This window comes from Takifugu rubripes, chromosome 15 (assembly GCF_901000725.2).
Source record: "Takifugu rubripes chromosome 15, fTakRub1.2, whole genome shotgun sequence".
NCBI classification, from domain to species: Eukaryota; Metazoa; Chordata; class Actinopteri; order Tetraodontiformes; family Tetraodontidae; genus Takifugu; species Takifugu rubripes.
The window spans coordinates 6,878,666-6,905,455 of NC_042299.1; the positions used below are offsets into that span (position 1 = coordinate 6,878,666).

The 26,790-nt window shown below is 45.0% G+C and overlaps 2 protein-coding genes across 4 annotated transcripts; one reads left to right on the top strand and one right to left on the bottom strand.

Annotated features, from left to right (window-relative positions):
* Window positions 1-19,564: 19,564 nt before the first annotated feature.
* On the bottom strand, window positions 19,565-21,553 carry LOC101077195 (microfibril associated protein 3). The gene is made up of 3 exons (XM_003970858.3): window positions 21,393-21,553; window positions 21,053-21,294; window positions 19,565-20,978 (listed from the first exon to the last, which is right to left on the bottom strand). The coding sequence occupies exons 2-3, from the start codon at window positions 21,285-21,287 to the stop codon at window positions 20,329-20,331; spliced, it is 885 nt and encodes a 294-aa protein (XP_003970907.2). The 5' UTR covers window positions 21,288-21,294; window positions 21,393-21,553; the 3' UTR covers window positions 19,565-20,328.
* A 451-nt stretch (window positions 21,554-22,004) lies between these two features.
* fam114a2 (family with sequence similarity 114 member A2) lies at window positions 22,005-26,766 on the top strand. Of its 3 annotated transcripts, none has more exons than XM_029848042.1 (14): window positions 22,005-22,079; window positions 22,553-22,779; window positions 22,865-22,955; window positions 23,053-23,154; window positions 23,222-23,340; window positions 23,712-23,846; window positions 24,063-24,224; window positions 24,473-24,596; window positions 24,688-24,773; window positions 24,852-24,941; window positions 25,113-25,237; window positions 25,480-25,552; window positions 25,791-25,844; window positions 25,982-26,766. In XM_029848042.1, the coding sequence occupies exons 2-14, from the start codon at window positions 22,573-22,575 to the stop codon at window positions 26,081-26,083; spliced, it is 1,470 nt and encodes a 489-aa protein (XP_029703902.1). In that variant the 5' UTR covers window positions 22,005-22,079; window positions 22,553-22,572; the 3' UTR covers window positions 26,084-26,766. The 3 variants fall into 3 exon arrangements, with proteins under 3 accessions (XP_029703902.1, XP_029703901.1, XP_029703903.1); XM_029848041.1 differs by having other exon boundaries at window positions 22,019-22,386; XM_029848043.1 differs by having other exon boundaries at window positions 22,020-22,386; window positions 23,237-23,340.
* The last annotated feature ends 24 nt before the right edge of the window (window positions 26,767-26,790 follow it).

Consider the following 26,790-nt stretch of genomic DNA (forward strand, 5'->3'; position numbering starts at 1 on the left):
CATAACAATACTATTCCCAAACTTGGAAATGAGACTGGAAACATAACAATACTATTCCCAAACTTGGAAATGAGACTGGAAATGCGTTGAGCAGAAACATTTATAAAACTTATAAATAAAAAATAAATAAATAAAACTTATGAAACAGGACCAATTTAAACGCTTCCTGTTTGGTTTGCAGGTGTTGCTTCAGCAGAGAGCCAGACTTATATGGAAGCTGTCATTATGGATCAATGCATCCTTGAGTACAGAATGCTGATGCTTATTGTTTGCTTTGAACAGTGAATTCGAGATTCTCTGAAAATGAGTATTGACTGCAAGTATTGACCCGGTGTTGCCGTCTCTCCAGTGAGCTCGTCCTTCATTAGCGAGGCTACATTATAATGCTATTGGACTGTTGTTGAGGCACCCCAAGTGTCCAAATTCCTTCATACATTCACTGTTTAAAGCTTGTCCAAGCTACCTTTTCTACATTTTGCATCGAAACAATGTCAGCATTATATTCAAAGCAAAGCTTTTGCACTATGATGCAGAATTAAATCAGTATTTTAGAACTGCAAGTCCATTTTGCAAACAGATGTCTTCACAGCTCCTGGACTGCTCCAATTCTTTCAAATTTACTTATTTTGCCTTTATCATCTTTGAGATGTTTTGATACTGTGATCAGGGTTCACTTTCACTTGACTGGACTGGATTCTGAAAAACACACACCTGTCTATAGATGACCTCATAACAGATGCTAGGAACTGATGCTAAGACCAAGAACCAAGAGGTCTGGCTGAGCTGCAGAGAGAGTGCAGATGAAAGAAAGTTCTAGAAGGTTAGCCATCCCAGTCTTTCGTGACTGCGTGATCGTCACTCAGAAGCTCCTCCAGCTCGGCTCTTTTATAAAACTCTTCCTGTCCTGTGCTGACAAACAATTCTGAACCATGAGAGCAGATCTTTTAGGATTGGAGCTCTCCTTCTCCTCCGGTCTCCCTCTGGTCTTCATTTTATCTCCTTCAGTGTTTGCTTCCTTTAAAACTCCTTGTTTTGCTGCCTTCTAACAGCCCTGCCGGTGATGCCAAGCAGGCCGTCTTTGTGGCAGTCCCAGTTGTCTCCGAGAGGGACGATTGAGGAAGCACAGCTGAAGACAGAGTCTGAGTGTCCCTCCTGCTAATTGTGCAGAACCTTGAGTTTGTTTCACACGTTTTCCACCCGGATCCACGAGCGAGCAAAAGCGTGGCTGCATCTGTTCCTCCCACCTCCGCCGCCATTCCGCCACCACTCTGATGATTTCCTCCTGGACCGCCCTTTCTGTCCATCCTCCGCCGTGTTTCTCCATTTCTCTTTGGCACCCTTCCTCATCCGCTCTAAGCAGCAATCACATCCATCCAGCCAAACATATTGATTTTCAAGCCAAACTCCCCCCAACACAAATCCTCCCCATCGTCTCTCCCCGCAAACCTCCACATTTCAAACTTATTTTCCCTCCATGGCACCTTTGTAAATTAATCAGCGGCTAATCTAACGGCTTTAAGGAGAGTGAAGGCTGGTTCCAGAGAGGTAAACAGAGACGGGCTGAATTAGGCCTAATAACATCCTATAGTGTTATAGAACCACTTTTATTGGGGCTCCATTCTAGTCCACTCACTCCGGTTTTGCTCTTTGCAGTCATCCACTTTGCTCATTGGTACATTCAAACGTGGGCAAATAAGGGGGCTGGAAAAGAATGATTTTCAGGGTGGGTAATGACAGTTCAAGGCTAACGACTGAATTACAGCCCTGTGAGCAGGGACAAGACAGGAGCAGAAAATGGGAAGGCGGAATTTCAGCAGCTCAACAGGCTGATTTGATGCAACAGCAGTTGCTGGTTTAGCATCCAGGGCAGCAATTTAGAGCCTCCAATCACCCTAATGTGGCTGTGGGCGGAAACCAGTGTAACCAGAGGAAATCCACACAAGCACTGGGAGAACATGCACAAGCTCAGAACTGAACGCGCATCCTCCTCTGCGCCAGTCTTCTCTCACTTTCTGCTCTTCCCTCGTCATAAACTGTCAATTTATAAAGACAGTCGGTCAAATGGACCGGTCTCCTAGGTAACCACAAATGGAGAGTTCTCACTGTGTCCGGGAACATCCAGTGCTGCATGTTTAGTCTCGTTAAAAGCCTCTTCGCTGACACGGAGCCGTTCTTGTCCCGCTGTAGTGGGACCACTCCCCGGTGAGGAGGACGCCGTCGCTGTCAGACTGTGACGAAGCACCGCCGCAGATCACAAACCAGTGCCGGTAAACTGGTTTTCCCAAAGTACAACTCAAATATTGTCCGTATTATGTACAACCAGGCCTCTGCGTCAGAAAGTTTTTCCCAGGATTTCAGCTCTTTTTAAAAGTTACAACGTATATTTTATTTAAATTTCTTTGCCAATGTTTGTTCACCGGTTGTCATGGGGACGTCAGGTCTGTTTTTTTCCGGACGGGTGCTGTCGGAGATGATGTAAACCCTCTGTGGACGGAAGAGGCTGATGCCTGATCACTGAGAGAACCCAACAAATGACAGTTTGGAGGAGCGAAATAAATAACGCATCCATTTGTGATTCCAGCAGGATGCTACACCCAAACAACAAATCAGAGAATGACTCCAAATTCATTCTTTTATTCATTCATTCATTCATTCATTTAGCACACACACACACACACACACACGTGTGGCTCTGGTAAAGGTGACTTCAGTGGAACAGCCATAAATCTGTTCCCTTTTGTAAAATTGTGCTTCTTTTCATCTTGTTTGTGCTTTAAACTGCCGCCTGCAGCTTTTTAAGCCCTGTTTAAAGGGTCATTACGGGGGCACAGACGGTCCTAATGGATTCAGAAAGCAGGTTTTTTTCTTCTCATCGTTGCCTTTATTTCCCCTGTGATGCTCCGTCAATAAAGTGGCGGAAAACCATCATTTCCATATTGACTGACAGCAGAAGACAGACGACCGCTTAAACGGCTACAGCGCTTTACTTTCAAGATGTCCTCACAGAGGTAGAAGTTCCCAAAGCCCCTTCTGCTTGCCCGTGGTTGTGTGTTTACCTCTGATTTAGGAGCCATATCCTTTGATAGTGTGATGAATGCATCTGGATGCGCGGATTAAATGGATGCGGCTCCGCCCAGTTTTCAGCGCCACCTTCACCGAAACAGGAAAGAATGGCTGATTTTAATGAAGCATTATTTAGCTTGGCAAACCTCCAAATATCTCTCTCTTGGTTTTTGTAGCTGTCAGCCGGAGCCGCTGCCATGCTCCCAGTTTTAAACACCCCCGACTGTGCTTCAGCGTCGGCACCGGCTCAAACGCTCCCTATACATTAGCCAAGACGCTGACCACAGATTTCAGGCCCTTCAGCAATCAACTTATTGATGAGACAGTAGATTATCACACCTGATTAACCAGCTGCTCTAACAAGTCCTTGCTTATCGCATACATCACTGGGATTAGTGGGACCAGTTCGGCCGTGCTCTGTACGCTATTGGCAGCCTGGACGATGAATGCCCGCCGCCGGTCAGGTCACGACGCATCGATGTGTCAGGCTGAGCACCGGCAGAAACGGTCGCTGATGACCCGTTTGAGTCCAAGCGATTCCGTCCCATCCGTCACGCGAAGGCGTCCCCAGACTGGAGCGCCGTCTCCGCCTGATCGACCAGGCTGTAAATAATTGACGATCGGCACCTGGGAGGAAATATTGGTGTTAGCCTTCTGTTATTGCGATGCACCTCAGGCTTCGCCCGTCACGTTACGTTCACGTTTGATGGAAGGGGCTGGATCAACCGTCCGCCGGGGCGCCGGTCGGTCGTGACCTTTGACCTGAAAATGGCTTTAAAGCTGCTCTTGGCAGGAGAACAGGAAACGGCTTCTGTCTCACTGGCGTTCCAGCGCTTCCCTGCTCCTGCCGGTTGAAACGCACGTGTTTGCCCTCAATATCGTCCACTTTGCACGCGTTCCTTCGTCTGCAGGTGCTGCCGCGGCTTCGTCTCGCGCTGGAGTGCGTGCGTTTCGCCCTGGCCGGGTTGTGTGCTGCGATAAAAGAACCAGCTGCCCCCTCACTCCTCTGGCACATGGAGCCAAACCACGGAGGCTGCTCCTGGACCGAGAGATTAGAGAATAAGAGACTGATAACCGACCGCCGGGGGGGCTCCGACAGAGCAGAGAGACGAGCACTGAATACCCGGCAGAAGGGAAGGTAACTGACAGATGGCGATTGGGTCGCAGTTGCATCAGCAGAAAACGTAGGCAATTATGCTTTGATATGAAAAACAAGCTCTCCAGCAGGGTCATGTGACCTGCGGCGGGTTCTGCCCACCCAAATCTAACGGTGTTGAATCTGTGAGACGGTGAAGGTGAACACATCCGCCATCCGAGGCAAGACATAAAAGTTTATTGTTCATTTTGGAGCCTAATTCACTTTTATTCAAGGACAGCGATGATGAAGATGAATATATTAAATTGGAAAATTAAAGAACCCCTGAGAAGAGCGAGAAGGTGTAATTCTAATGTGATGTAATTTGCAAACTTTGGGGTAATGTCATGGAGTGGAGGTCACTCGGGGGGTGGGGGCTGAGAGAAGATTGTGGTTGTGTTTGTGTGTAACTATAATTGGGCTTCTTGACTGTGTTCTAGACCTACATCATGTGATTTTAGAAGCAAACTGATGCTGGAGCTCCTCTCATCATAAGAACTGATTCCACCTTCTACTTTATCCATTTTCCTGATTAATTGCTGTTACCTATATTTATATCAGGCTTCATTTCTGCTGCTTTGTTACTAAAACAGGTCACGGCTACAAAATTATTCCTGTTTTTAATTGTGCTGCAACACTGAAACCCTGGACCTGCATAATAATAAAGGACTATATTATTATATTGAAAGATTGTGATTATTAGATGTTGAAGGCCTATTTTATATTCGCTCGACCCCCATTTATTAACTCAAATATTGGATGCAGCTAATGAAAAACAGGGATTTTTACAGGCTTTATACTGCACTATATCATAATTTAGCATGGTGAAAAAGTGACTTGGTCTAATAATGATGCTACATCTGCGGCACAGATTCGTGGCCGCCCCTCCGCCACCATAACTACCGCTGCTGCTGCTGGTTCCCAGTGTTCCAGCCAGTGTTCTGTGTGCTGGAGCTGCAGGTTTAGCTGGCAGCCAACAGGTACGCTTGGCTGTAACCGCAACAGTTTAGAGCCAAGCGTGCAGTTTGTGTGTGACACACACAAAAAGCCTCATTTTGGTTTCATTTTGTCTCATTTTGCAGCATAATGAGGGCTCCACATCAGGCCAGACAGCATTACTTTAATTGGCCCATCACAGAGAGGCGTGGGAGTGCTGGTCTTTCGGTTGCCGATGTAATGAAATGGACACGTCCTTCCAGTCGAGCGGGTTGCAGGACCTCGGTCGCTGCCGTTTTCCGGCTGACGTTGGCTGTTTTGTGAAAATGCTCATTTGGCCGATGTCCAGCGTTCAGCTTCTTGATTTCCTCCCCAGCTTCCCTCAGGAGGGGCAGCAAACAGCCAGGCAGGAGTTTTTGTTTCTGCCTTTTTTGGACATTTTGATTTTCCCGTCAAATATGATGATCAATTCTCTGAAGGTCAGAGGTCAATTATAAGTTCCATTTGTTTCTGACGGGTTGTTTTTTTTTTGTTTTTGCATTCCAAGAATTCTCACTTCCATTTGGGAGCCAGAGAGAGGAGGAAGTGACACACCAGCAAAGCTTTTCTGGGACTCAAACCATCTGCTTCTTGGCAAGATCTTCCATTTGAAATGTTATTTTTACTTCTGACTTTCCGAAAAGTCCCTTTTGTAGTGACATTTTTTAAAAGTAAAGATGTAAAAATGGTGCAGGTGCGTCCCTAAAAGAGGCGTCTTGTTAACGGTTCCAACCTTAAAAAAGACAAAATTAAACTAATGCATCTTATTGAGCAAAAACTGTGGCTGAATGTCCAAGCACGCTGCCCACAAAGGCCTATATTTAAAGAGTGTGTGATGAGGAGGATTGTTTAACAGAATAAATAGCAAAAAGGGGAAAGAGCCTAATAAGTGCACCGTGGAGCCTCATTGCTGAGTCTTATCTGCGATAACAGGGTTGTTCTGGTGCTCAGACAGAAGACGCAGGAGCTGTTCTGGGGCTTAATTCTGACCATAACTGATGAAGGTTGGTGCCTGATATCTGTATCAGCGCTTTCATTTGCCTCTGATTCTGTTTGAAGGTTTTAGCTTCCTCTCCTTCACTCGTCACCTGTTATCTAACCTTCCTGGATTAACGCCACGTTTACTTTTGTGTCGACTATTTAATTTTCCTTTCCTGTTCTGTTGTGAACCTTTTTTACTTTTTGACGTTTAGTTGGATCTTTCCCTAATTGAATACCTTCTGGACCATCTCGGCCTGGCTTTTTAAGCATCATTTCCCCAAATTCTCACTCATTCTGAGGGCAACCTTCATCATGCAGCAAAAACATGTCAAAGAATGAATAAGAAGCTCCAGGTGAAGCCAGCTCTCACCGCACAGGTGGGTTACGTCAGCTGTCTGTGCAGGAACTGCAGGTGGGGCATGTCAGCGGGACCTCAGGGTCAGCAGGGGAGGGTCATAAACGTCCCTTTAATGTGTCCAATTTATCTGGTTTTTGATCTACAACCTGCTTATTCTCCTTATTTCCTGGTCTCTAAAAACTATCTACAGGCTTCTAAAGCACATGAAAGGGATGGATCACAGCGTGACTGGTAGCTGTGGTGTCTGAACTAGACTGGAATTCATGTAGAGAGACGAAACAGGATGGAGCCGAAGTTTGAAAAACACTTTTTTTTTTTAAAAACTGAAAATCTGCAAGATGACAAGATTTCCCAAAAATAAAAAGAGCAGCTGGAGTGTCTCATTGTGATCTCTGGATTCCTGTTTACTCCGTCGTGAGGGATACGTCTCGTCTTCCTGCGTGCGCACGTGCATCAGTCGCGTTCCATTTTTAGCAGCGATGCTGTTTTTGATTAATTCAGTTTCTGTCTCTTCGGTCCCAAAGAAAATCAGAGGGAATGAAAGGCTTTTATGGCTGCGTGTGCAGGCAGCGTGGACGTATTCTCCTGACATACAGTATGTCGGCTCTGAAAATGAGGCAGAATGTCGGGTACCTGTGCGTTTAACAGGTTTGAAGAACTACGACTGCTAGCATATCTGAAGTCTCCATTCAGTTTTAGCAGCCTGAAATAGAAGCTTTTAGAAATGATTTTCCAGAAGATTTCTGAGTGCTAAGAAGGAACTTTTATGACTTTGATTGCACTCAAATAATAAAAGTCCTTCTGCCCGACTGTTCTCCGCATTCGCCTCCATTTAGAGAGCATCCTTGAGAAACCTTGAGTTCGTTGAATTGGGTTTTGAAGGGTGAGTGTGTTTATCTATACTATCATATATTGTGATGTCATTTTGATATTTAATTGGTGTTTGCTTGGATTTTGCTGCCAAATTAGGGTCTCAGCCATAAATGTTCTTTAAAGTCAAAGGGACAGATGGAGAGGACTGTAGCAGTGGGACTCTGGGATCCTTGGGAGGATTCTTTAGTATTAATTTTTGGTACAAATCTTCCAGCAAAGACTTATTTCTCAATTCCTCCCTTCCCTAGAATCATGAAAGTAGGTAATACTGATCTCTCTTTACTTCCTCACATCACTTATTTTGGTACCCAGCAAATTTTTGTTAACTGATCATTTCCAGTGAGAAATTCACTGGCTCTAACTAGATCCTCAGTATTGTTTCGGAGCATAAATGGGCCTCATTCGTCATGTCCCGCTGATGATCCTTCTTTGATTGACCCTCACTGTGGACAAATTTGTCTTTTTACATCAAAACACATCAATTGCTGGGAAGGACAAACCACTTTCTGCATCAAACCATCTGGCCCTGAAGACCAAAGACTGAATCAGGAGACTGAACTACGGTAGAACCGTAAGAACCGTAAGAAAAGGCCAGCCAGTCAAAAAATAGCAAATAATGCAGGACAATAGCATGTTTCATGTTTCAACTCAGCCAGAGTACAACAATTCTATTCTAAGCACTCTGTATTTGTTTTTGATCTGTAAATGGCAAATAGAATCCTTGAAAATGTCTCATATCAGCATCTAAGCGGCTCTGTGCTTTGGTCGGTGGCTCGTCTCAGCCGCTGTAGTTCACCTGCTCGTCACTGAATGATGCTAGAAAGCAAAGCAGCGACGCCTCAGGCCACGCTGCATCCAGTTAGCAGAACAAGACACCCTTTTAAAAACACAAACCACCAGCAGACAGCTCTTTTCCTCTGATCACATGACCGTGTGCTGATCCAAGTCGCTTTACTGCCTTTAGCTCTTTTCAAGAGGCCCCGATGAAACACAGATGGCGAAGCAGCCTGAAGACGATAGAGGTGAAAAACTAGCTGCTCCATTGCAAATTATTGATTGTGTTTAGGTTCAACTTGGCGTCATTTGTCAGTGGAAAAGGCCTGGACCTCCATAGATGCAGCACATGTGAGGGATGGGATGGTTGATTCAGGCGGCGCATTTGCTGCTGCCTCATACATTAGCCACACATAAGCTAACCGTGTAAACAGGCTGCTCAGCTCCATTTGTTTTCTTAATGTGGGTCCAATGCAAACCTCCCTCTTAGCCGTGATTTCCATGCACGTCCTTGTCCCTCAGTTCTGGCTCCCTCCCCCCATTATCGTGTTTACAGCTGTCATGCTGACTCTATGTTTGCCAGAGCTGCAGCCTGTCCTGAACCTGCTTCTCTGGTCCGTCCTCTTCAAGACTGGGAGTTCAGATTCAGTGTTGTGGTCCCAACATCAGAACAAAATAGCTGGAAAATAAGGTGAGTGTTGTATCTTCAGTGTGACGATGCACCACTTAAAGTTGCAAGCAGAAGAAGAAGTGAGAGAGGCACAACTTCAACCCTGATCCAGGACGTGTTTCTAAAAATGTTGGATCGAATTGGGCTTTCAGCTGCGCAGCCATGACTCAAGCATCACAGTTTCGCCTCCAAGAAAAGCATCATTTCATTTGCTTCTGTGTGCTACAGCGCTGATTCTGCACTTTCTGTCTGTTCATCTTTCAGGGCTTACATATTGTGATACGGATCCATAACACTCTTATCTCTAATTCCAGGTGAGAAACTCTCTGAGCATCCAGCATAAAATGAGAACTCCTGCTTGCGTGGAACTATTTAACCCATCAATGGCTTTATGAAAAGGAACAAGCATACATTTCCTCTGAATCAGATAAGCTCAGTCAACACATTTAATGCCACACAGTTTTTTTTATATATTTGTTCAAAACCTCAGTGTTTGAGTCCCTCATCATTTCCTGTGTTTTTAACCTGTTGCTGTTCTGTTTGAGGGCCTGCAGACGTACAGTGGGTACAGGTGTTGTTTACAAAATTAGCTGATTGCCAACAACAGCCACGGGAGAACATTAAATTACTGCACTATTCATCACTAACGCCTACCTGAGCTGGGGGAGATTTCCCAAATCAATCATCTAAATGGGAAAGTGGAAGCAGAGAGCGTACTCTTATGTTCATGGCTCAGCCTGAGCTCAGCAGAAGTTCCAAAGACAAAAATCTGATTGAAACGTCAGCTGAGTCTCATAAATGCCGACATGAGCCGTGTAAGAAGTTGGTTTAAGGTGGGCGTTGAGCTGTGTGAAAGGACATTAACATAAATGTTAAACAGGAAGGGTTCTGAACACGGATGCCAGCAGCCCATCATCGAAGATAACACACTGTGACGTGCTCATGTAGCTCATTAGCTAACCTAACTAGGCTATCATGCAAATCCAATACGCAGTGATGCCGAAAGGAGATGCAGCAGCTCTGAACATCTGTGGACTGTCTTGATTCGTTTGATTAGGATTTTCTGAACAGTCCCGGTCCCAAAATTCCATTCTGATTGAAAATAAAAAGGCAGCTGAGAGGATAAACAGCACAGGAACAGTGATAAAACAGTAGTGAAATGACAGTTTCAGAGACTTGGCTCTATTTTTTTCTACTCTGGTGTCTCGAGGTTTGATAAAGGCTGGAGAGGAGATCCATGTGTAGCAGGAGATCACTGGCGACCAGTCAGGTAAAACAAAGTGTCCCACAGCTGCAGAAGATTGGATCTGACATGTTTTATATTGAGTCACGCCACCCTGCACTTCAGCACCAGGAAGGACCACCCAGTTTATCAGCCGTGACCTCCACAAGCGGGTTCCCCTCCCCCAGTCATCTGAGCCGGAGCCCCGCCGACGCACCCGAAACCCGGAACATCAGAGCGCCAGTCTGACCTTCCTGCACCCAGAATGAAATAACAGATTCCAGCAGGCTGCAGTTGATCCCAGATGTTTCCAGCTGCTTTTGTTAGGCTGCTGTTGTTGGTCAGACTGAAACGGGCGACGGTCCAATCCCGGAATATGAAAAGAAAACAGGATCATATATGAAAAGGCAACTTTATCAGCTGTGTGCAGCGGTATTCCACGCCTCGCCACCTCCCGTGTTAATCAACCGCCCTCCTTCAGGGCGCTATGGCGGGCCGCTTTTTTAATGAGCTCATCAGTTTTAGGTCAGACTCCACTGACTCCTCGGAGGAAGATGGATAAATGTTTGCTGCCGGGAGTCACATCTACACCTGTTTCAACGTTTCACCACACGTGGCCGAAGAGGAAATTAAGAGGAAAATCTCTGAACCACAGCCGGACCGACGCCACCATTACATTAGGAATAATAGTGAACTCACACCTACGGTTTATTTTATGAGGGGCCATGTAATAGCTGCACACGATAACTGGGATTCTTGGTAAGCTAATACACTGGGTAGTGTATCAAGCTGTTCTGGGTTTCTATATGAACTGAAGACATAGAAAAAATAAATAAAAAATCAAAAGCTATAGAAATAAAGTGAAAGCCCCCTTATTCCAGCATATTAACAGATATTTTATGTATTCTGTTGTGGTTCCCTTAAGATAAGAACCTTTTAAATTCCTGAGAAATCCATTAGAATTAGCGTAAAAGGGGACATTGTCGTTGCTTCGACAGTCCCAGAGCGGCTGCGGGAGCTTTCCAGCTTTCTTTAGGTCCCCATTTGAGGTTTCAAGACACTAAAGAGAGCAGAGGTTCTTCTAATCTATGTAAATTGATTTTCATAATAGGGCCCATAATAACACCGCCACTGCCTGAAAGTGGAAGCCAGAGGTTATCGGCATTTATTCAAGGACAGAGAAGCTTCAGAAAGCTGAGGTCAGATCATCTCAGACAGTCGGATCATCTGCAGTCGTGGGAGGAAGAAGGACCTGCACTTCCTGTCAGAAAAGCGTCTCACTGAAGCAGAGATGAGTCATTAAACATGAGGGAATGTTCTGTTTATTTTATTGGATGGATGGATGGATGGATGGATGGATGGATGGATGGATGGATGGATGGATGGATGGATGGATGGATGGATGGATGGAGGGATGATGGATGGGTAGGTGGATGGATGGATGGATGGATAGATGGATGGATGGATGGATGGATGATGGATGGATGGATGGATGGATGGATGGATGGACGGACGGATGGATGGATGGATGGATGGACGGACGGACGGGCGGATGATGGATGGATGGATGGATGGATGGATGGATGGATGGATGGATGGGCGGATGGATGGATGGATGGATGGATGGGTGGGTGGGTGGGTGGATGGATGGATGGATGGATGGATGGATGGACCGATGGGTGGATGGATGATGGATGGATGGACGGGTGGATGGATGGATGGATGGATGGATGGATGGATGGATGGACGGACGGACGGACGGACGGGTGGGTGGGTGGGTGGGTGGGTGGGTGGATGGATGATGGATGGATGGATGGATGGATGGATGGATGGATGGATGGATGAAAGTGGAACACCTGATAGAGGCAAAGAGGCCTCAGATCCACATTTTGTGCTGTTTTATTTCCCCTGCTAACGTGGGACCATGAAGGCCTCGCTGATGACGCCGCCCTGCAGGGGAGGAAATGCTCGGTCCAGCCAGCCTCCACAGGAAGCTGCACCAACTTCACTCCCACTCCTGAGCTACTCTGTGGCACCGTGCACGTGTCACGCAGCAACACTGGCATCTGCCATGAGAAACGTTCAAGGCTTCCTGCCGTTCAGGAGCCGAGATGTTTAATTAATGATGAAAAGGCACTCTGTGAGAGGCTGCAGCTGTCTGTCATACAGCATCTGGAGAAAATGGAGCACTGAAAAAGACTAAAAAAAAACCCTGCAGCCTTGTCATCCTGATCTCTGGAGGATCTTTTCTGCTCTGCACTCTCTGGCTTCCATGACTGCTCTGCTGTCATTACCTCACTCTCCTGTTGATAGGGAGGACGATGGAAGTGTGCATGTCCCCTTTTTCCTTCAGAAATCATCTTGCTAACTATGTGTGAGATGAAGCATGTGATTGAGCGTAATTACGGACGTTTGTTTCTGTGTTTGTACAGTCTGGAAGCGCCAGCGTGCAGCCACATACAGTAATCAGCTTCTCAGCTGGTTCCTCCTTAAACATTTAGTTCAGGAACCGGCACCAAGTAGGAGGTCGTCCTGCTTTAATAATGTCTGAACAACTGTTGCCTTTATGTTGAGTCTATAAAGGAATTCAGCTTCCTCACATCTCTGCTATTTCAAACTAAAATAAGCTTTTCAGATGAAGCTCAAACTGCTGCTCAACTCCATCAACACATCAATAAATTGGCAGCAGGTTCCGTGTCTATAAAGGTCAATAGGTTATCTGTAAAGTGAATATTATTGATCCAGAAGCTGGTGGCACATACATTTAGTTGTGATTCTTCACTGCCACTATAAACTGAGTATCAGGACTTTGGATCCTGAATTCTGACCCTGAATGAATCACATCTTATCCGTCTCCTCATCCTTTCAGTTTCTCTGCTTGTCCTTGTTTTGTATTGAGATCAGCAAAACACCACAATTTCTCCTACTGGTGGGCGATCAGCTCGCTCAGCATGCCCGCTGGGGCTGGACCTGACATCGCCCTGATTCCGGACCGAGCCTTGTGGAGGATTAGGCCTGAGCTGGCGCTCCGAGCAGATGTATGTTTCCCATTAAAGGAGGAGACATCTTAAAGATGTCTTTTGACGTGCAAATGTGGGCTCCAGCATCACAACAGGCATCGTTTGGAACATCAAAAGATCTGGTTCTGGTTCAAGTGTGCCGGGATTTAATTGCTGTTTAAATGAACACATCTGCCTGCATCTCAGAAGAAAAGCCAGATGTTCTGATCAAAGACAGATTTACACTTTATGACTAAGTCAGAGACGAACAGACTTTCGGCCCTCTCAGTGAGGGATTAGAGGCACATTTGAGAAGATAACCTGTCAGTCACAGAAATATCACCACTGATATGTTGGGGTAGTGTAACGGTGGACCCCTCACTCCTATCAGGATTTAGAAGACCAACTGTCCGCGCACATGCTGCGTGTGTCCCTTCATCATGGCAAAAAAAAAAAACACAGCTGGGGAGGTCAAATCAAACAAACAAGCAACTTCCCAGAGCGAGGTGTCATGGTGTGAGATGCTTTCCAGTGAGACTTGGATGTTCTGAATATGCCGGTCCAAATATAAGGCCCACAGGTCACTTCACTTTTCACCAGCATAACAAATGTAGATAGGGAAGATGTGATGAAGATGTGACATCAGCATTCACGGCGTGAGCCGCCCCTCAGGCCTCCATCATAAATATGTTATCAGCGGAACTTGAGGTTACTCTGCGCTGCGGTAATGGATATTCAGGGTGAAGGGGTCCTTGTGAGAGCAGCGTGTAAAGGATGACTGGGCAGGAGTTAGTAATGCACCATTAACTGACTCCTCAGGATGCTGGCGGGCCGGGGAGGGGAAGGAAACTAAGCTGGTCAGAAAATCGATGGGAAGCACATCGGTGTGAGAGAGGCAGGGGAGGGCCGAGCAGAACAGGATCACTTTAATCACAGCAGGGGTCTTAAACACCACCGTGCTAAAACAGGACTGTGCACACTCGCCCTGCTGGTTCCAGAGCATACGCCACATCTGTCAGCGGGTTGGATCTCAGCTGTCCTGCGAGCCCGGACCCACCGGATCACCTCCCGGCCTGGGCGACACTGGTTTCTTTCTGCCGGCCTCGCTGATTCCTTCCGAGCTCAGCAGCAGACCGAGTCCCCGTCTCAGATCCGAACACCTGATCGGTGCTGAGGATCCTGCAGGCCGACGACATCGCGGAGCGTCTCGCATATGGTTTTTTTTAAACAAAGAAGTGTTGTTTTTCAGAAGCACTGTAGGAGGTGGAAATGTGATTGCGTTGGGAATGTGTCAATGCCAGGTTGTCTGCTGTTTACGGGTGGGCGGTTTTGCTTAAGATTTTGTTTACACAAGCTGTCGCTCCCATGTGGTGCCGCTCCGCACATAAAACAGCTTTCTGAATATCTCAATGTGTTAAAAGTGCTGTCGAGTGAACACACACCGCCAGCGTTTGGCACCATTCGGCTGCAGGACGGGGAAACGGTGCCGTTAACAGCACACTGGATGCTTCCAACAGAGTCTCTCTCGCTTCTGAGGGTGATATCTTTCTTCTTAGCTCAGGTCAGACATCAGGGCTCTGAGGAGCAAAAAAAAAAAAAAAAACCCTGTAGTGAAAAATCAAATTGGAGAAAAGCAGCATCCATTACAGAAGAGAAAACATTCCTGTGGTGGCCAATTATGGAGCAAAGTAATGGACATCAACAAAGAGAGGCCCCTGGGGGGTCTGCATACAGTTTGACATGAAAGAAGACATTAGATCAGAGGAGAATGTCAGACAAGAGCTACACCTCAGGGAGCCTCAACCAGAGCATCCAAGAAATGCACCTAAAGCTGCCAGCAGGGAGGAAATTAAGCGTTAAAACCCAAATCAAAATTTTTGTATTGCAGCGTTGTGAATGAGACAAGGACGCTGAGCTGAACCTTCAATCCCCGCAGTTCTCCATAAACACAGCAGCCGAGTTCTTTCATCGCCAAATTTCAAGTGATCATCGCTTTAAAACCTTCAATAACACGACGTGCGTCAGCATGAAGGGGTTAGACGGGTTTACTGAAGGGAAAAAACACTTTCCGACTAGTTTAAAGAGCAAAACTGATGTGAAATCTAATGTCATTCTAAACAAAAAACATTCACCATAACCAGTCGTTGCATCTTGGTTCGGTCAGAAATGTTGGCTAAGTGGACTGGATGTGATTGCACAGATATGTTAAATGAACTGGTTATAATGGGACAGAGATGCTAAATGGAGTGGATAAAGTGGAAAAATCTGAATAAATAAACCGGTTATAGTCGGACTTTGCACAAATATGAGGCTAAAAATATGCCCAGAATGTTGCAGTGTTGCAGGTCAGGTGGAGCCCTGTTGGATGCATTAATGTAAATACACCCAGAGCTGCAAGCTAGTTTGGGACTTGAAAAGCAACTTCCGATCACATCACCCGCTAACTTCCAGCCGTATTTCCCACAGCGGCAAAACCCACCTGTCTGCCAAGAGATGGTGGAAGAAACTGGTCATTAAATATTTCATGAGTTTCATTATTGCATATTTATGGCGCGTCTGCCACTCAGTAGATCTGTCGGCACCATCTTTTACCCAACAGCCACGCAGTCGAAGCGCGGAGGCAGACTCATTTCATTTAACTGTTCTCCCAAGTCGGCCCCACCGAGCCGGCGCCACCGGGGATCTCGTTTGCTGATTTGCAGCGGCGGCCCAATGAGTGCAACCCAAAATGGAAAAAGCCCACAGCAAACGAGGAGCGTGAACGCCGCAAATTATGATGAGTCCGAGTTTTTATCTGCGTTGCTGCTTTATGCTGTGCATGTCTAATTGCTCAGCGGGAAAGAAAAGCAGAGCGGATCTGTAATATGAGTGGAAATTGAATCCTTTGTGTCAGCTTGGCAGATATGTTTTTATGGTGGGAATAAACAGACTCTCAGCTTCATGTACATATCAGTAATGACAGGCTGAAGGGTCCATCAACAAGACACATCATTTATTTATAATGGGTGACAAAATACAACAGTCTGTGTTAAACTGGGAAAAACACAACAAAAAAGCAGACATGAGCTACGGGAAATGTATTTTTTTTATAAAAAGTGATTATTCTAGACAAGTGCCACCAGCTTCTGGTTTGTGTTGACTCTCTTTAACAATACTAGTGTGTATATGCAGATGATATTACACTTTTGGGAAACATTTACATTTAAACTGCATTAAATTCAATTGGGGCCTCGGATAATGGGCTAAAACAGTGAAGCCATTCATGTCTGATGTGTCCAATCTGCTACAACAGAGCCAGGAGACCCTCTGTTATTACATCAGTAAATAATATTTGGGACTGAACAAAGAGAGCTAGCCATCAGCCGCTACATCCTCAGACCAAAAGCATCCAGAATCTACCAAGCAGTGGTGCTGACATCATTTGGAGTCGAATCAGAATTGCCTCAAGGTGCTTTACAGAATCCCAGAGCCTGACCCCCAACAAGCATAAGTGGCAAGGAAAAAAACTTCCTCCTTTAACGGGAAGAAACCTTGAGCAGGACCAGGCTCATATTGGGGGACCAAATTTACAATCACTTAATTGCTAATTTACCCCCCTGATTGACTTTAGTTGAGCATAATATTCTTGAGGGATCAATGTGGATATAAAATCCGCCAGAGTACAGCGTCGGCACTGTTCGGGGGTTTTGATGGCCCTCTTTCAGCCACCGATTCTGGTCCCTGCGTTGTTCTGGTGCTGTAGGACCTACTAGCTGCCTTTGACACAATGGACCAGGTGAGATCTTCCTTTTCTACTTATCTGGGAAACCTTTTTTATCTTCGTGGGAGAATCTCTGTAGCTCCTTTCGTGTGTGGAGTGCCTCAGGGTTCTATTCTCTGTTCCCTTCTCTTCTCCTTATACTGTATGTGTTGCCCCTGGGATCTGTCATTAGAAAACACAGAATCCCTTTTTATTTTTGTGCAGATGACAGTCAAATTTATTTATTTACCCAAAACAGGAGAACTAATTTAATATGGACCAACTTTTTGAAGGAATCAAGCCTCGGATGCCTTTCATTTTTAAAGACTGAGCTCCTGCTGCTTGACTCTCTCAGCCTGATTTTTTGAAATAAACATTTCAAATCAAGAGGAACAAATCTGGGTGTAACACTGGACAGTGACCTTAAAGTTGGTGCTCAGACTGGCTCAGTGGTGACGTCCAGCCTCTTCCAGCTGACAAACATGCCCTCTGTCTTGACCAAAGCCAGACTCTGCTGAGGTCAAGCTTGGTTGGTGGCACCTAAATTGTAGAATTACCGCCCCCCCCCCCCTCACACACACACACACACACACCCCTCGAGTCATCAAGTCATCAGACAGACTGATTGACTTCCTGTTTTTAAAAGCCTCCAAAAAACTCATTTTTTTTTGTTTTTGGCTTTTCAACCTTGTACAAGAGGCACAATTTTATTGTTTGTGACTTTTATTGTGGTTTATTGTTGATTTGTTTGTTTTACTTGTGTTTTTATTCAACTACAGCACTTTGGCACACTCTGTTGTGGTAAAGTGCTTTATAAATAAAGCTGAGTTGAGCTGACAGCAGTTTTTATTCTATTTCCGTGTTCAGAGGAAGCAGATAAATATAAACTGGAAGGGAGACACTGTAAAAGTCAAAAACTGGAATAATAAAAAGGCTGCTGATGCAAGAAGGCTGCAGGTGAGCCGGAGTGTTTTATTTCAAAAAGCAAAAAATAATAAAACAGTGAGTTGAGGAAATACAGATGTAATAAAAGAAAAGGTTGCTTTGTTCCTTTGCTGATTAAAACTGTGGGAGCCACAGCGCTCAGCAGACCTTGGTCGGCTCCGCCATAAATGAGAAAATAATAACTCAGATAAAAAAAAGACCTTTTTAAATGGCACACGGGGGCAGAGCGCTTCATCTGAAGCATGGCGAAGGAAAGGAAAACGCTACACAAGCTGGGGATTTGTTTTAAAGTGCTGGAGTAATGCAGAGAGAAGTGCCGGACATCTTTTGTTCACTATTACTGTGAGAGCAACTGAAGCTGAAAAGGGCAAAACTGAGGTAAAACGCTGCTGTTCATTTAAGACTTTAAGAAGCAGAGCAGAAGAGTAAAAATCAGCCATTATTATAACATAACAAGGCAGTAATCCCCCACCATGACCTTTCTCTGTGACCTCATTTAGCCAGCATCATCGCTCAGTGTACGCCCATGCTCTGCCTGCAGATCTCTTCTCTCTGTCCAAGGATGCAAGGAGCCATCAGAAGATGTGACCCCAATACTTTCACCTCGGTCCCCAGTGACCACAGCCCGCCGCTCTGATACCTCCGCAGCCATTATTTCCCATTAGTGCCTGACAAACGGGGCCGTTTGAAGCAGCGAGACCCAGCGGAGAATCGGGTCGTCCGCGGTGCCCCCATCCCTTTGTTCAACCTCGCCTGGACCACTGAAGGACGCCACGAGTTCTGTTTTGAAGGTTGACTGGAACTTTCTGTGTTCCCTCCGTGTGTATGTGTTGTGAAACTCGGCTGGATGCGATTTTACTGGCCACGTGGTGTGTGTGGGCAGCGTTTAGGTATAGCTGGGAGAAGTCATGCAGACTGAAAAGGGCGGGGCCATTAGAGGGCCAAAGGTCATGTAATTAAAAGGCTGATATTCAGAAAAGATACAAGAACAAATGGGAAAGAGACTAAGTAACACAAGAGCAATGCTGCAGGTTTGTTAGGCTAATCAATGAAAACACAGACCCAAAGAGAACAAGATGGAGGAGTAAGAGATGGAGCTAATCAGGGTGCAGGCATCTGCACAGCGTCCTCTCCTCTAATGAACAGATATGATGAGTTCTTCTCTTAACAAGTCATTGAATTTATCATCATCTGTCCTCGGTTTTCTTCCCCTACAGCTTGTTACTTCAGACTGATTGGAAATAAAATGTAATTAGAGGCTTGTATTTTCCTGCTCTAAGCTGAAATCATGAGCAATTTAAATTCAAGTAGTCCTGATGGACAATACACAGCAGCTTCATTCGTTTATGGAACGGAGGGATGCAACTTGTGTCTCCTTGTGTCGTGAAATGACAAATTAGATGACCTTGATGTGTCGATTCGGATGACGGCGCTAACGCACACACATTCTCTCACACACACGTTCCTAAACTATCAGTAAAATCTTCGTCCGTTCCTTGAGCATCTCTGGCTCAGAGTGATAAATGATCGTTCAGACCAATCAATTCTATTTAGATAAGCTCCCCTTCGGAGAGGACAGAGAGGGGAAGATGGATGTTTTCTGTCTTGGATGGATGGATGGATGGATGGATGGATGGGTGGATGGATGGATGCTATTCTGATCATTGTTTTTCCAGACTTGATGAGGTCAGGTCTGGCTGCTCGCGTGACTTCTGCGTGTGTGATGGAGGTAATGTTCAGTACTACTACGTTACTTCTTTGCTCAATACTTTGACTTTAGCGCCCCCCGGTGTCCAAGTAGCAACATCACATGAAGAAATAATAGACGTCTCCCTGACCTGATTTTTATTTACTCAATCTGTCATTTGCCAGGTTTTGTATTTTGATCAGATCTTTACGCACCGAGTCCCTGAAAATAAGTTCATATTCATGTGCAAATGGTCTTTTGTCATAAAACAGATACACAACACAGAAAAGAATCAGCACAACTACAAAATAACAAGTGCAATTGTGAAAAAGGGAACATAGAGAGGTATAGATCACCCAAAAGAGGGGGGTCAGAGGTCACAAGCAGCACATTTGAGACTGACAAGTTAAATATACACAACTCTACCCAATATTATTTTGTTTAATACCCTGAGCACTTTCACACCAACAGCATTGCCAAACAACCACGACCACATCCATAAAAAAACCCAAAACAATCCAGCTCAATCAGCAGCTATAAAGACAAGGAAAACCCTCCCTCGAACCCGTGTTCAACTTTATCAATATGCTTAATTATAAGTATTATACATACTTTGATCAGAAATGAGGACTTTTGGTTTCTCTGCACCAAAATGTGAGCTCCTATAGATTAAAAAAAATTACTTCAGCTTTTCTCAACTGCTTTTGGTGAAAGTAAAAACTATTTAACAGATAACTGTCTCTGAATTGGGGAAATAACAGATTTCTGTCAACCAACAGCTGAACAGAACCAGAAATAATTTAAGGCCCTATTCTCTTCATCTGCAGCTGAATTTGTTTCTTCTGGTGATGCAAACACGCTACATGTTCTCCTCAAAAAACACAATGTGTTGCCGGCCTGGTGCGACCTAGTCGTGGGTCTTCTCGACCACCGTATCTTCACTGACCGTCTCACATACAGCGTGACCATCTTTGTTTGCTGCTCCTCTACATAGAAGCAGTGCCTGGCTCTCCTCCATCTCCTGCTCCTGTCCTCCAGAGGCAGGCGGGCCGAGACCTTGCTGGGGCGCCATACCCTCGGCCAGCTCCTCGTCATACAGGCAGTTCATGATAAGCGGGGGCAGGGGGACGCTCCGCGCCAGCTCCTCGATGTGACGGGCGAACTCCATCGTCTTGAACTGCGTCACCTTGGCGAACTCCAGCGTTTTGGTGGATGTGAGAATGGGAATTCGCTTGGCAACCTCAAAGGCCTTCTGCAGCTTCTCCGGACCCTCAGTGCAGAAGAACTCATTGATGGCTCTCTCTGTCTTCTTCAGATGAGAGCTGACCATGCAAAGTCTGGCCGTGTTGAGGATCATTGTGATAGTGAACGCTACCAGACAGATGACAACAAAGTACAAGCCCAGGCCGCTGTCGGTGTGGGCCACGCGGAGTGTTACAGTATAGTTTCTGGTCTCGCCGGCGCTGCCGGGGGCAACGCAGGTGTAACGTCCACGGTCCTCAAAGGAGACCACTGTGATATTCAGGTCACCGTTTTTCTGAATCTGCCACTTCTCACCTGAACCAACACAGAACACAAACAGCTTCTCACTATCGTCCCCATGTTTTCTTCAGGCAATGTGTCTTCCTCACCTTTCAGAAGTCCTTGAGAGTTGTACCACTTAACACCATCATGGCCTCCTGTTAAGTTACACCTGATCAACATGCTGGATCCCTCTTTGACCGTGATGTACTTGCTGTTTCCCTGCGGATCGGACTTCACCTCCACCCCTGAGATGTTCTCAAGTCCATCAGCTGTCCAGACGCTGAGCAGCAGGACTGTCAGAAGGAGGTAGTGTTTCTGAGATGGGGAAACTGTTGCTGACATGGTCAATCTGCAAAACAAGTCTCCAGTGAGTACGGTGTACGGTAATACTATTGTTTCTAGTGCACGCAAAACAAGCATATTAAAAACAGATTCACCAAATCTCACCTGTTCCACGGGTAACACACTCAACAAGCGTTATACGTGTCAGTCACAGCTTGAATTACTGGATCTTGGCGCAAAACGTCGTCACTTCTTGTTCAACGCAGATTACATACTTAAGCTTTAAACAAAAAACACACCTTACTCATTTCCGGATTGAGGTATGAGTGGGCGTGGTTAAAGTGAAAGACAACGTCAAAGACGTTACAGGTACTTTACATTGCATTTCCCCCAAATCTTCATCTACATTTGTATATTTTAATCTTTAGTGGTTATCGATTTAATTGTGTTGCTTCGATTTAGTCGTAATATTGAATCAAAATTAAAATCTACGTAATCGTTTTTCAGAAAACCTGTTTTCATTTACCGGATGGGGTGTACTCTTATTTTGATGGCCCCGGAAAACAGAATGAATTGCCTAGTCAAGCTAGTGAATGTTCTTTCAAAATACAGAATGACATCTTTACATTGGGCCATCCGGGAAGGGGCTTCTAGATTAATCATAATTCCATGTATTGTTTTGTTTGTGTCGCTTTACTCTAAGGATTAATTAAACTATCAATCAATTTATTATTTAACACAATAGCGCTAACTTACTTTATTATGAAAATACTGACCGGAACTCCTCGGTCTCATACTCGCTGTCAGTCGCACAAACACTGAAAACAGAGAGTGACGTGGCTGGTCCTGGAGGTCTGTAAAAGAAAAGAACATCATTTTTACGTTAAACCTGCACGTTTTTACTTTATTTAAACTGATAAACATCGTTAAATGATAAAAACAGATATTCGCTCCTTTCGTTTTGCGACTAAAAACAATATTAGCAGCCTCGCTGACACTGCTAGCATATGACATTTAAGAGCACCTATATTTTTGTTTTAAGCCAATATTTAATTATGTACATTTGATCATCGTAATTAAAAATGCTGTTGGAAATTGAAGCAGACTATTAAAACTAACCCCTGGAGCCTTATTATGCGCTTGGTGCCACAACTACTTAGTAAGTAATACTGTTATTTTTCTTACTAAATCGACAGTTATTAAATTCCTAATGAAATTCTATGACGTACAGGTCAACCTACATATTTACACTGACGCTTTATTTACTTCTGAGACTGACTAAAAAAGAAAATGCATCGGCTTATTTGTATATTGTAACTTTGTAGGTATGTACTAGGAAGTTAAGATGTCAGACAGTGGACCCATATCAGCAGAAGATCCGGTGTCAGAGGGTCACGATGCGTCCTCTGCCGAAACATCAGTTGGGTCCTCACCGATCACGCCTGAATCTACCACTGATGTGGCCCCGACGAGGAGAGCCAAAAGGAGACCTGAGCCCAAAGCAGCAGGAGAACCACAGGAGGCTCCTAAAGTGGAGGAGCAGCCAGCACAGGTCGATATTAAATACTGGCATGATACTACAAAACAAATGTCTCTTTCGTGTCTCTTTCGTGTCCTCATTCGTCTTCTTCTTTCAGACATCCACTGTGTCTCAGGGAGGCTGGGGCTACTGGGGCAGCTGGGGAAAATCAATCTTATCCACAGCAACAGCTACTGTGGCCACCGTGGGTGAGTGAAACCTTCCTCTACTTACATTTATTTGCTCACAGCGCTGTTTGAACAACTGGTCCTGGTTTGAATTCGCCCCCCTCGCCTGTCCTCTCAGGCCAAGGCCTGACTCAGGTCATAGAGAAGGCAGAGACGACGCTGGGGATCCCCAGCCCCACAGAACTCTCCGCACAGGTTGAGCAAGAGCAGAAAGAGCAAGGTGAGTGGGGGGAAATTCGTATCCCCTAGCACTGAATCTCTCCTCACCTTGTAAAATTCACTTGCAGTTTTTTTTTCTGCAGGTGAAACAAGCAGCGGTGCAGATGCGGCGGCAGCGGATGGATCCGCAGCCGTGGGCGGTGCAATGGGAATGCTGACCTCACTCACCAGCGTCGTCCAGAGCACAGTCAGTAACAGAGTTCTGTTTTCTCTGTGTTCCGTAGCAGATGGAACGCCACGTTTTCATACAATTCTCTTGCACAAACTGTTTGAATTTAGGTTGAAAGGTCAGCAACTCTGGCAGCACTTGGTCAGACTTCTCAGTTGGTTTTGATTCGTTTTTGAAACACACAGCAGCTGCTGGATGATCACACGGGGAAGAAACAGAAATGTAAAAAATGAAAAGCATATACTCATACTGCAGATATCCTGAGAACTTTACTGCATTTTCACTTTTCTTTTAAAACATGGAAACTTTGTAATTCACTCAGTATAACTTTCAACTTAAAACTACAGCTTGCTGTGTCTAAAAGCAATGTTTTGTTTTTTTAATCTCAGGGCAAAACTGTTATAACGGGCAGTCTGGACGCCCTGGAATTTATCGGGAAGAAGACGATGGATGTGATCGCAGAGGGTGATCCTGGATTCAAGAAAACCAAAGGACTGATGATCAGGAACTCCACGCTGTCTCAGGTACACAGAGCAGGGTTATAAAGTTGGAGATTCATCCCGATCAATGGGAATAAAATCACTGGCATAAAAATGTGCACTTTGAATATTATGTTGACGTAGCAGACATATTTACAACATAACCTTTATTATTTTGGTATTATAAACCAAATTGCTCTGATCATTTTGCTCGTGTTGGCTGTGATTCCTTTGGTCAGCTTGTCTCCATCTGTCTGGCAGGTGCTCAGGGAGGCGAAGCAGCGTGAAGAGCAGCAGACAGCAGAGAAGGAGAGCGAGTCTGACAAGAAGGTGGTAGCTCACTACGGGATGCTGTTTGATGAATTCCAGGGCCTGTCGCACCTCGAGGCGCTGGAGATTCTGTCCCGAGAGAGCGAGTCGAAGGTACAGCTTCATATTTAATGATCAATTTGTAATGAATCCATCAACGTTAATGTCACGCTAATGTTAGCACGACAAACATGAACTACCATCCCGGCAACGCCTTTATTCATTCATCGTTAACCTTCCTGCACTGAAGAGACGCAGATAAAATTGATCAAATATACGATATGATCGATCAGCCGATACTCTCTTCTTAATCTGAATAGAAATGTGGCATTTGACACGATGAAATGCGTGTTTTCCGTTAGGTGAAGTCGGTGCTCACGACGCTGTCGGGAGATGAGCAGCTGCAGCTCAGGGGAGAGCTGCAGCTCATCAAGGACTCTTTCTCCCTGGTAGAGTTTGATGATGAGGAAGTTGACGAGAAGAAAGGTGCGCGTGGCATAAACTTGGATGGAAATGAAAGAATACTCCATCGCTGCTGAGGCGAGGCGACGGTGATTCAGTTTTCCTCTGATTCCAGATGGAGATGGTTCTGAATTTGAGAGGGAGCTCACGGAGGCTCTAAAAGGTCTGAGCGTCACCTCCACAGCTGAGAAACTCAACAAGGTAGCAGGACATACTCGCTGTAAACATCAGTGCATTTATTTTAAAGCTGATGTTTCACTGCCATGACATTTGCAACAGGCTTGTAAGAGCACCTGCAGCCAGATCACCGATATGACCCAACCAGAGGGGGAGGATGGTGACGAGACGACGGAAAGAGCCTCAGTCGAGGTACTGACCCAGATTTAATCCGGATCGGTTGGGCAATGAGACAATAAAGATCTGTCTGTAACAAGTGTTCAATGATAAGAGAAAACACTGCTGGGTTCAGATTGTTAACTTAGCTGTTGTTTTATTTCAAGGGTTTCACAACACTTGTTGCGTTAAATATTGAATTTCCAGGAGGTTCACGCAGCTGCCATCAGGAGTCTGGCAGAGCTGACGGCTCGATCCATTGAGCTGTTCCACAAACTGGCCGAGAGGATCCTCTTCTCCAGCTGCAGCGCAGAGGCCAAAGTTCTGTCACAGTAAGGCTCTGACAAGTTCTGTGCTTTGGTTTTACGCAACATTCAATCAATTAATTACTTAAACCAGATTTTAAGGAGAGATTTTAAGAGTAACTTCACTTTAAATCAAACTCATTGCATATTTTCTCTAACTCCACCCTAATCCTACTGCCTGAACTCTACTAATATGAACCAGTACTTTGTTCTGCACAGAGTTTGGTCAGTTGTCGGGATAAATCTGCTTTTGTGGCTTCTGTCTTTAGGTTAACTGTTATCCTGTGTAAAGAAATTTCCCTGCTGTCCAAGAAATTCACTTCCTGTTTAACAACAGCAGGGGTAAGTCTGACCTGAAGTGCTGAAGCAACCCAGGAAACATCACATGAGGATATACGCACATCAGCAGCGTCTGTTATCAGCTGTCAGTTATCACACTGTCACTGAAACACCTTTAACACCCCCCCGCACACACACACACACACACACACACACACACACACACACAGCTGAAGTCATAACTTTATGCATCATTGAGTTTTGTTCTGCTGAGAGACCTGAGATCCTTATTTTTTAACAGGCCAATGAAAAGGGAGAAGTCCTCAACCCGCTGATAACAGGAGTCTTTTTAGAGGTTTGTGTTTCAGATTTGCAGCACCGCCAACACTGCAGCCTTTCTTCTTATCTTGAACTCACAGGCAGTGTTTCGTGATCACGCATTTATATCAGCAGTTATGTCTCTTGGTGTGTCAGTGTCCTCTCTCTTCGCAGGCATCCAACAGTGCTTCCTACATCCAGGATGCTTTCCAGCTACTGATGCCCATCCTGGAGATCTCCCACATCCAGCAGAGAGCAGAGAGCTCAGAACAGTGAGGAGCTGGCGTCACGCCCGGCCTTCACTACAACTGTCTCAGCTCAGGATGAAATGTTTGTGCAGGTTCAACATCTGTGACCCTCAGTTTATCCCAACATGAACAGTTTCTTCTCTCAATCCAAATTCTGCCTCAAAAAACACTTTCAAAGGACATTTAGGATGTAATTTAGTCATTGGATACTTTTCTCTTCATAGAAAGGCAAGTATGATTATGAAGTATTAAGTTTTTATCTGTATTCAACCTGGTATTAAGGAAATGTTGTCGTGGAATGTAGCATATTCCTGTTGCTCCAGCAATATTATTTCCATACTGTATTAAGCCTATTAAGTTGATTTTTACATGTAATAATATTGTTGCGACAGCGTTTTAAAAACAACACTATATCTACCTGTGGTTCTTGTTTAAGGTTTTTCAAGCTTGATGGTCTGTAAAACAGTTTAAAAATTCAGATTAATAGTTTGTTGTTTGACTGGCTTTTGGTAAGATAATAATTTTGATAAGATAAGGTTGTTATTCATCTCTCTGAAATGTGTCAGAAATCTTTGTGTTGACAAAAGTTTTAACCCAAATAAAGGCTCACAGCTGACATGATGAAGTGATAATGTCTTCAACACATGCCAGCGTTTATAAAACATGCTGTATATTAATTTTGCTATCAAAATAAATTCTATTTGTGTGCAATTTTTTTTTAGTGTTCGTCTTGTT